The sequence below is a fragment of the Vombatus ursinus genome, unplaced genomic scaffold (assembly GCF_900497805.2).
Source record: "Vombatus ursinus unplaced genomic scaffold, bare-nosed wombat genome assembly UNPS02014832.1, whole genome shotgun sequence".
NCBI lineage: Eukaryota > Metazoa > Chordata > Mammalia > Diprotodontia > Vombatidae > Vombatus > Vombatus ursinus.
The window spans coordinates 62,993,098-63,003,750 of record NW_020954610.1 but is presented as its reverse complement, the minus strand read 5'-3'; the positions used below and the strand labels follow the sequence as shown (position 1 = coordinate 63,003,750).

The 10,653-nt window shown below is 45.6% G+C and overlaps 1 protein-coding gene across 1 annotated transcript; it reads right to left on the bottom strand.

The window, feature by feature from the left end:
• Window positions 1-286: 286 nt before the first annotated feature.
• FAM205A (family with sequence similarity 205 member A) lies at window positions 287-9,364 on the bottom strand. The gene is given in 9 exon segments (XM_027839392.1): window positions 287-339; window positions 436-672; window positions 1,029-1,328; window positions 1,331-2,554; window positions 2,557-3,148; window positions 3,150-4,884; window positions 6,568-6,628; window positions 8,792-8,837; window positions 9,233-9,364. Coding segments are annotated over 9 exon segments (4,380 nt in total).
• Window positions 9,365-10,653: the final 1,289 nt, after the last annotated feature.

Sequence of the window (10,653 nt, the reverse complement as noted above, 5' to 3'; positions counted from 1 at the left end):
TCCTAGCTTTATGTCATCAGTAACGTAAAGCATTATTTTCTTTGTTTTTTATTCAGGTCACCAAAAGAGATCTTTAAACTGGCCAAGGCCAAAGCCCTGTGGTACCATATTAGACCTGCCATGTTGACAGAGACAGCCACTACACACTCTGTGGGAGGGAGTGGGAGGTTAGCCAGCTGCAAATCCACCAAACTGCACTCTCATCTAACCCACAGTTCTTTATTCCCCATTTGCTGGGATGTTGCGTGCCGGTGGGTCCCCTAGCTGACGTAGTGCACTTAGTCAGCTATCCCACCCAAGCCTTCGCTTGCATACTCACCCCGCAATCTTCGGACATCTCTGGCCCCCCCGTGGTGAGAGGAGAATGACTAGACAGAACACCCGAGTTGGCAGTTGCGTCTTTATTGATTACATTGCTTGCTAAACTAAACTTGCTCTGCTCGCTCCCTGCCCCAAGTCCTAACTCCCCACCCCCTTCTCGCTGCCCCTCAACTCCCCCGAACTCCTCCCCCCTACGCCTGTGCCCCTCCTTCGTTCCTCCTTCGTAGGTGGAGCTCCGTCCTGTTACAGAGGCCCTCCCAGTGCCCATTCGACGGTTGGTAAACGTCATGCGTCTCTGGGTAAGCCCAGGCGCTCCTGGGCAGGTAATAACCTCCAGGCATCTCAACTCCCCTACAGGAGGCCAGAGGTCCAGAGCAGGGCCCTAACACTGGGATCTCATCAAGGGAGGCTGGTTCAGTCCCCAGTCCTCTCCCTTCTTTGTACCTTAATTTCTCCGCGCGTAGCTGTAGTAGACCAGCACCACAGCTCTCTGGAATGCCGGTCTGAGATTACAGAAAATCCTAATGAGAAAGATCTTGGGGCACATTAGAATGCTAGGTGGTTCTCCCTCCCCTCATGGCCCCCCAAGCCCCAAACAACAGAGTAGGGGAGTGGGTGGGTGAAGGGACAGAAGACTCTGCTCTCCCATTAGAGGAATAGAATGTATTTGGGAAGGACGGTGGCCCCTCATTAATGGAAAAGAGTACTGTCCTCATCAGAGGGTATGCATTCATGAGAATGAAGTCGCTCTCTCTGTTGGGACTGGGCTTTTTTTCCAAGGGAGCAAAAGTTTTCCTCAGAAGGCATGAGGGAACAAGGGTCATTTTCTTGCTGAATGGACATATCTGAACAGTGACTGAAGCGCTGGCACAGTTCTGGATTCCAGAAGTGTGAATGGCCCTCGTGGCAATTGGGATGGTGGACCTGACTCATTGGGGGGACTTCAGCGCTGACCAGAAGGTTCTTACTTGGGAATGGGTAGGAGTGCTCCTTGAATTCTACATTTTCTTGGCTTTCTGTCCCTTACTTGTGGAGCCGCTGGCCGAGATCAGGACCTGCTTAGACATACCCTTCTTGGATGGTGACACCTCAGCCCTGGGGAAGGTGTGGATTAAGTGCTGACTCCCAGGTTTTTTCCTGAGGCTGAGCCAGTGAAGGAAGTGTTTTATCTTTTCCATAAAGCTGTTTTCTGAAGGAGTTTGACCCTGGAGAGTATAAACTGTCCCCTCTGGGACTTGCATACTTTTTGCTCTCTGGGCCACTTTGATGGGATTTTTAGGGCCACTGGGTTGGGAGTTCTCAGGGTCCCTTGTCAGAGGAGAAATGTCCTTCAACTTTCTTTGGCTGCCTTTATGGTCATCCCTCTCAGCCTCTTTCCTCCCTGGCACCCCAGAAAGTGCCTCTGAATTCTTAGCTTTGGAAAAAGATTGGGGAAACTTCTGGAGGGGCATGGTGTGATAAGGGTCCTTTTCCCCTGGATGTGGGGATCTCTGGGTCCTGCTCATAGGAGACTTTGGCGGCCTTCTGGCCTTGAGGGCATGGCTCCTTCTTTTGAGAGAAGAGGTCCCCCACCCTGCATCCCCCCTGCCCTGATCTTCTGCTTTGGAGCCTTCTATCTTGTTTGGGGTTGAGCCGATGGCCTTGGCCTGGCAATCCCAGGGACTCTGTGGCTAGATTTTCCAGTACTCCCCTTGGCCTGGGCTGCTCTGTTCTGCTTCCATGTGTACACAGAGCACTTGAGCATCAGCCATGCCCCTACTGGGCTTTTTCTGGGAGTGGGGCTGGGTAACCTTGGAAGCCTGGAAGCCTGGGATCTGGGGGGATGTCAGGGAAACAGCTGCCCCACTGGTTTGGTACTCTGACATTTTCATCAAACCGAGCTCCAGCTTATTGGAGAGCGGCTCCTTAAAATTCGTCCAGCTTGGAACCTTACCATCTATTGCTGCTGGTGGTGAGCGCATTTCTGGGAACTCTTGGCTCCCCGGGCTGCTGAGGATTCTTTGTAGTTCTTTGGGGCTCTCTGGACTCACAACTGTGGGAACATGTCCTAAGCCAGGTTCAGGTAAAGAAAATTGCAGAGCCTCAGAGACTTCCCTAGAATCTATAGCTTTTTGGGGAATCCCCATACTTACTTCTAACACCTTCTTCCTTAGGTGGGAATCCATCTTGGCCAAGATGACAAACTTACTTGGCGAATAGGGACACTGTGGGTAGCCAAACCCTCTTTGCTCACCTGTGGACTCTTCTTATCACCTCCTCTTTCTGGTACTGCCTCTGAGACTTTTATCTGTTGTGAAAGCACTAGTTCATTTCCAATGTCCCCAGAATTCATGGTGGAATCATTAACCTCTGCTCTGGGGAGAATTGATTGTTCTTCAGACCAAATTCTGCAGCTTATGGGGTCAATTTGTTCCTTTACTACCCCTTGCCCCATGCCAGGTACATCCGTTTGGGAAATAGCTAAAGGGGACATTGCCCTATAGAGAGCCACATAATAAAGAGCTGGTAATACTGATAAGAAAGCCAAGTATTTGTGTCTCAAAATCATTTCCAGTTTCCCAATTATGCTCTGTGGGAGGGTCACAGCCCGGTCTGGCTGCCTAATGGTTTCACCCAGGGGTGTTAGTGTCTGTTGCTCCGCGCTCAGCTCCATCCATGCTGTTGCATTTGGAGCTTGGAAAGCCAGGCCTTCTGACTCCATATTGGAGTGGGCCGCTTCCAAAGTTCTCTGGGTAGGAGGGTCTCCTGCTGACAATTGGTTCCCGATGTCCCATGACCCACATATGATGTCTGGAAAGCTCCCTTGTTTGATCTGTAGACATTTTTTTCTCTAAGTGCATTTGCACAAGCCCCCTAGCTTTGGCATAGGTTTTAGGCTCGATGAAACGGGCAGGAGTCATAATGGGAGAAGGTGCTTGAGCCATCTGGAGTTGGGGATTTTCATTCTGGGGAAGTCTCATTTCGGTCAGGGTACTCTTGGGGATTTGTGGCTGGTTAGTTGGGGACAGAAGCAGGGGAACAGACTTCTGGCTTGACTGGGGTGGCCTCAGCTGGTGCTGAAGGATCCGCTTCTGAAAATGTAGTTCAAGAAGCCTCCTGGCATGGTCCGGGAAGAAAAGAAGTTCCCTTGTGAGGACAGAGACATTCATTTTCGGACAAGGAGGCATAAGGACCTGGTCTGCCTCACAGAGTTCATTATCAAGGGGGCTCTGGGACTGCTGACTCATCTGGATTAAGGGTGGTAGACCCCAGAGCATCTGGAGCTGTCTCTGCAGTAGATGCCACTCCAAGGTTTCACATTCAGCTACAGTGAGAAATGGGACATTGATTTGGGTCTTTTCAGGGGCTTTGATGCTGTTCCCGATGAGAGTAGGTGGAGAAGGAGGAGGGGCAGAATGTGGCAGCAAGGGAAGGAAGGACAGTTCATTGAAGAGGAAAGTACTGTCCAGGGAGGAGATGCTCCTGGGTGGGGAGAGGGAGTCGTGCCTCAGAAAGGTGGCTACCAGTGATTCACTGTGCAGAGAGGGGAGACCACAGAAGAGTTGACTGTACTTGTGTTGCAGACAGTTCTTCTTGACTTCAGTAGTCCCCCCATTCAGGGGACAGGAGGTATTCAGGACTGGGATGGAAGGAAGAGGCAGGTCCATGCTAACGGGGTTTGGGGACTCTTCAGAAGTTCTCCTCAGCTTTGCTTTTCCTAAATCAGGAGGGATCATCTCAGAGCCCAAGAAGGGCTGACCAGGCTGAGCTGCCCTCCATGGTGCCAAGGGATGGGTGGCTGCAATCTTCATCTCTGCTATGGATACGTTGGAGACCTTCTTTGGGATGAAAGGGACTATTTGATTCCCAGGGTAGGAATATTGACAGGCTTCAGGCATGAGTTGTTTGATTGATTCTTCTACTCTCTTGGGGAGACCCCATCTCTGGAAATGCACTCTCTTTTTAATGTGCACCTCTAGAAGCTTCTGGACTTCAGGGCTAAAGAATGAAAGGCTATTAGGCAAAATTGTGAGGGGCTGTATGGTTGAAGGGTTTCTGGTCAACTGAAGGAACTCAGTATTCAGCAAGATGACTTTCGATTTAAAATCCTCATTCTTGGTACTCCAGGTGACAGACTGGCCCCGGTTGTCACTGGCATCTTGCTTTGTTTCGGGGTCCGTGGGTTTCTCTGGACTGGAAAAAGAGGTCTCCTCCAAAGGGGTTCTTGACGTATTGGTTACATAGCCCTTCTTCTCCAGCTGGAGCTGTTCAGTCCGGGAGTTTGGGACCCCAGGGGGAGACAGGGAGCCCGTCTGAGTTAAAGGAGTTTGGACTGGGAGTGGGGATGACAAGGATTCCATAGATGAGCTTAGGTCCAAACTTTGGTCAAGAGAAAGAGTAGACAAGCTCATAGCCTCTAAGCAAGAAGACCCATGTGATGTGTTCAGCAGTGGGGGGCAGTGCAAGTCTTTCTCACCAGAGAGCAGCAACTTTGTTTCCAAGGCCACAGCATTACAGATGGAGCAGGCAGGGTCCTCACATAGTAGCTTCCGAATGCTACTTTCTTTGGGAACCCAGGTTTGGCTGTTGGGGAAAGACAGGACACTAGTTACTTCTAGACAAACTCCCTTTTCCATAGAAGCTTGCCTTCTGCTCTTTTTCTCCCTCTAAAGTAGAAGTTCTTAACCTGGGGTTCATGGACATCACCCCTGCCCCCCGTTCCCCAAAGGAGTATATGTGGATAGGATTCAGGAAGTTTGTGACATGTGTTTTTTGTTTGTTTGTTTTTGTTTTTGTTTTTTTGCTTTTTGGTGAAGCAATCGGGGTTAAGTGACATGCCCAAGGTCACACAGCCAGTAAGTGTCAAGTGTCTGAGGCTGGATTTGAACTCAGGTCCTCCTGACTCCAAGGCCAGAGCTCTATCCACTGTACCACCTAGTTGCCCCTGTGACATTTATTTTTAACAATATTTTGATAACTATATTTGAACATAATTGGTTTCCTTTTAAAGTCCATGTATTTGATTATATGCTTTTATATATTATTCTGGAAAGCTGTTCATAGGCTTCACTAAGCTGTCCAAGGGGCCCATGACGCCAAAAGGTTAAGAATCCCTTTAATTCCCCCAGCAACGGCAGATTGCCTGAGGCTTGGAGGACATGGCCCAGAGAGTCACTCAGGCCTTCAGAGAAGCCTGGGAGCTGTGTTTAGCTCTAGGAAACTCTGCTTCACCTTTCTAAGGCTCATCAGAGAAGGGAAGAGAGGAGCCAGTTGGTAGGTTAAGTTAATGACTCATCAAATCTAAACTACACTAAACCTCACTAAAATTAAGTGAGGCCTAGCATTTAAACCTGATTCTGTAACTCCTCAATGGGGCTAGGTCTTCTGGAGGTTCTGAAACGTGTGGCACATTCTGTGCCCTTCTCCAGGGATCTTTAAGAAGCATGTGGACCTGGAGTTCTTAGCTTGGGGATCCATGAACTTAAAAAATATATATTTTGGCAACTGTATATAGTGGGTTTCCTTTGTAATTCTCTGCATTTTATTTTATGCATTTAAAAACATGATTCAGTGAAGCGATCCATAGGCTTCACTAGTCTGCCAGAGGAGTAGGTGACACACAGGAAAAAAAAAAAAAAACCAAAGAACCCCTGGTATAGACTGAGTTGTGAGCTGTGAATCTATGGGCTCCCTGAAAACAGTAGAAGAGAACATGGTCTCTGGAAAGCCTGAACAGTCTGAAAGAGTTAAGAACCTATGATTAAGGTTTTTGTGTGTGTGTGTGTGTTCATAGTATGACAGTTGGAAAAAGAATTGCTGTGATGATGTCTCAGTTATGGAGAAGCCATTTTGCTAGTTGGACAACTCCAAAATCTGAGTTGTTCTGTTCTGTCTTATGTAGCCTTTTTTAATCGAGATCAATCAATAACCAACTTCTGAATCCCAGGAACGATATCACTGTAGATACTAGTACTGAGTTCTGAACTAGTACTGAGTTCTCACACCCCCTTCCCATTTTCCATTTATGGGCATCTTGCTGTTACAATAAAGGAAGCCCTATAAAGAATTCAACAATTTTTTGTTGTTGTTGTTGAGCACTGTCACCGTGATGGGCCCCCCATCTTTCAATCACAAAGTGTCCAACATGGTCATTTCAAGTTCTTTTGTTCAGGTTCACTAGTCCTCCTCCCCACATGCTAGATTGGGAATGTGGGATTAGTTTAGATGATACTGGGAATGGGGATATGAGAAGAGGGGGTAGATCACCTTTTCAGGATGGACAACAGTTCCAAGGGGATCTTGGTGTCTTCCGGGGAAGATCTCCAAACTAGGAAGCCAGCAGAATCAATCAATCAGTCAATAAGCATTTATTTAACACTTGATATGTGCCAGGCACTGTGCTAAGTGCTGGGGATACAAAGAAAGACAAAAACAGGTCCTGCCTTCAAAGAACTCACAACCTAATAGGGGAGACAGCATGCAAATAACTGTAAATACAAGATACACAATCCCAGAGGGAAGACACTAACACTGGGGTGGAGGTGAAGGAATAGGAAAGACCTCTTTGAGAAAGTGGCATTTGAGCTGAGTGTTGAAGGAAGCCAGGAGGCAAAGGTAAAGAAGAAAAGCATTCCAGGTATAAAGGACAGTCAGTGGATTGTCATACACAAGGAAGAGCAAAATTATTATTAGCATTACGGGCTTGTAGAATATGTGGGGAGAGAAGTGAAATGCAAAAAGACTGGAAATGTAGGAAGAGGATTGAGAAAAAACCATCAGATTTGACAATTAAAAGATCATTAGTGATGCAGCGATCAGTTTTCTTGATTTTTTTTTCCTCTCCTAACCCACCCTCCCCACCCCCACACATACAATTTGTCATATGGAATGGCTCTTAGGGAGAGGGAGAAAGAGAAGGGATACATGGGATACTCTGATGATATAAGAAATAGAAAACACCAACAAAAATTTTTTTTAATAGAGATCATTGGTAACTTTGGGGAGAGCAGTTTCAGTTGAATGATGAGATCAGAGAGGTATCAGTTGTAAATGATTTTATTAATGAGTTTAACCATGAAGGGAGGAGAGATATAGGATGATAATTAGTAAGGATGGTAAGTTAAGAGAGGTTATTGTTTTTTTAAAGGATGGTGAACCACAGGCATGTTCATAGGTAACAGGGAATGAGCCAGTAGATAGGGAGAGACTGAAGATTAAAGAGAGAGAGGTACTGATAGAAGGGGCAGCTCACTAGAGAAGATGGAAGGGATGGAATCAAGGATGCATGTAAAACAATGGTCAATCACAATTCTCAGAGGACTCAAGATGAAACATGCTACCCATCTTTTGATAGAGAAGTGATGGTCTTAGAGTACAGATTGAGACATACATGTTTTTTTGGACATGGCCAATGTGGGAGTTAGTTTTCCTTGGCTCTATGTGTTTGTAACAGAGGCTTTGTTTTTCTTGCTTTCTCAATGTGGGGTTGGGGATGGTGAAGAGGAGAGAAGTGGGAAGGAAAGAATATGGATCTGGAAATAAAATACAAGTTGATTTAAAAAAAAAAAAGATGCATGTAAAAGGGTTTGTTTTTGGCAAGGAGAAAGAGCCACTTCTTCCTGAGAAGATAGGGGTGAAGAAGATAGCGGAGGAAGATGTCTAAGTGATGTGAGATGAGAAGGAAGGGAAATGAGGGAGTTCTTATCTAATGGTCCTAATTTTTTCCAGCAAAGTATGAGGTAAGGCCCTCAACTGAGAGAGTAGGGGCAGGGAGTGCTGTGGGAGGCTTGAGGAGAGATGAAAAGGTTTGGAACAGCCATTCTCAAGAGAGAGAGCATGAATGTATTAAGGAGGTATAAAAGAATAGCTTTTCTGCAGGGAGGGCCCAGGTAAGATTATGTAATATAAATTTGTAGTGGACCTAGTCAACACAGTTTCATGACTTTATCCAGTTCTGTTCAACAGCATGCGAATAGCCGCAAAGGCTGATGGGAGTAGTTCAATGCTGGGGCAAGGCATGATCAGTGATAGGATAAGGAGCAAAGGATTCAAATATGGAGGATGGTATAGATTTGGACTGGTTCAATAGGGCAACAACATGGGGAAGGGAGAAGAACATAGCCAGTGCAGGGGTCATAGCTTTGAAAAGAACTGAGGGAGGGAGGGCCTAGATAGAGGTCATGGTGAGGATGAAGAACAGGGTTAGGGGTCATAAGGCACAAGGAAAGGTGGAACGATGTGTTGAGCAAGTGAATCTGGGCAGAGGACTGGGAGGGCAGGGTTCTCTGACAGCCTCAGGAGTTCTACAGGATCACTTTGGGTCAGGGTAGACCACTGCCCTGCCCCCTCATTCTTTCAATCCTGTAATAGGGACAGAGCAAAGAGTTTAGGAAATTTCCTGGGTTTTGGATGGGACCCCAAGGGAGTTGTAAGGAGAAGTTAAGTTTGCTCCTAGGATAGGTTGGACAGGGCTAAAGACTTAAGATCTCACCTCTTTGTTCTGTGCCTTCCAAACTCCTTTTGACTTTTCTTTGACGCTGAAAGACAGAGGATAAGTGGGAGAATGGGAGTTTACTCTTTTTTTTTACATCTCAAAGGAGACAACACTCACCCAAGTTCCCCAGTCTTCTCTCTCTAGGCATTCAACCTTGTATATTGTCTTACCAATCCTTACCACTCCCCTCCACTCCACCCCACCCCCTTCCTGGCTTTGTAATGAGGATATCCTACAGACAAGGCTTCCTAAAAAAAAAGCTTTTTCTCTCTGATGGCTCCTTCTGACCCTTGGTGGGAGAAGAAAGAAAAGATTGGGAAAAAAGTAAAGAAGGTAGAAAAGATGAGCAAGAAGATTAGCTCTAAGGCCCAAACAGGCTTCTCATACCCTTTTGTGGGCCTTGGGAGTGAGGAGAAAGGGACTTAGGTGTTTACCTACCTGGCAGCAGCTCTCATTAGCAAGTTTCCTAAACCCATAACAGAACTGTTGCACAACCATGATAAGGAACAAGCACCCAAAGGTGTAATAAGCATAGTCACTGTTCCAAAGAGCAAAAATATATTTCAGCATGATCCAAATTCCACTAAGGCAAAGAGACTAGTCCTGGATGCTTTATGCTTCCAGAATTCCTCATCCCCACATCACAGGGGATATATAACCTGTGTTACTTGATACATCACAAAGGGGTCCTAATTATGAGGCAAGAGAGAGCTGCTACAATAGGTTCTGTCCCTGTGGCAAAGCTGAAGCTATATTTAAGATTGTGGCTGTGAGTTTCTAGTTAGCTCTGTCAGACGATGTGACGCTAACAAGGACAGGATCACGGCATCTGTCTTTATATGGGTCAGCTAACAGTTCTGTTCTAGGCCACAGATTGCATCCTTTCCTCTGGCAAATGTCTCACAAATGCCTGCCATGACCTTAGTGATGCTCAGACAAATCTGTGATCTCATTGATTTCAATCTTCCTTCCCGTGATAATAGATCAAAATGCATCCATGCCCTCTTGTCCTGTGCAACTCTTTTCCAGGACCCTTCTAAAGTTCACCCAATGGGCTATAGACCTGCCTCACTTTCTCCTGAAATCACAAGGGTACCAGCAAAGCACTTGAGTTTTCCACCTGTCATCACTCACCCTGATGATATCTTTTATTCTTGTTCATCTTTTGAGCTCCTCACTGTTTATATGTTGCAGTGTGCTCACAACCACTGTGTCTTTCATTTCCCCTTCTGTGATATACAATTTCTTTTTAAAAATAGATTTTTATTGATATGTTTTGTTTTTGCTTTGCCTAAATTTTTCCACATAACCTTCCTCTTCTTCTCTCTCAGAGAGTCACCTTTTCTCAGGGTTACTGTGAGGCTCACATGAGATAATATTAATGAAGTGCTTTGCAAATTTTAAAGTGCTATAGAAATGCTACCTATTGGTATTTTTTCTAGTATTTTATTTTATTTTCCCCCAGTTACATGTAAAAACAATTTTTAACATTAGTTTTCAAAACTTTGAGTTCCAAATTCTCTCCTTTCCTCCCTCCTCACCACTTCCCCCATTGAGAAGGCAAGCAATTCAATATAGGTTATACATGTGTAGTCATGAAAAACATATCCATAATAGTCATGTTGTGAAAGAAAACATGGACAAAAAACAAACTCAAGAAAAATAAAGTTAAAAAAAGTATCCTTCAATCTGTATTCAGACATCATCAGTTCTTTCTCTGTAGATGGATTAGCTATTAGTATTATTATTATAACAAAATTTAAAAAAGAAATGAGGAAGAAGAGGAAAAAATCATCATATGTTTAAAAATGTGATCCTATTTGCAATGTTCCACCTCTGCAGAACCCCTCCCCCAATGA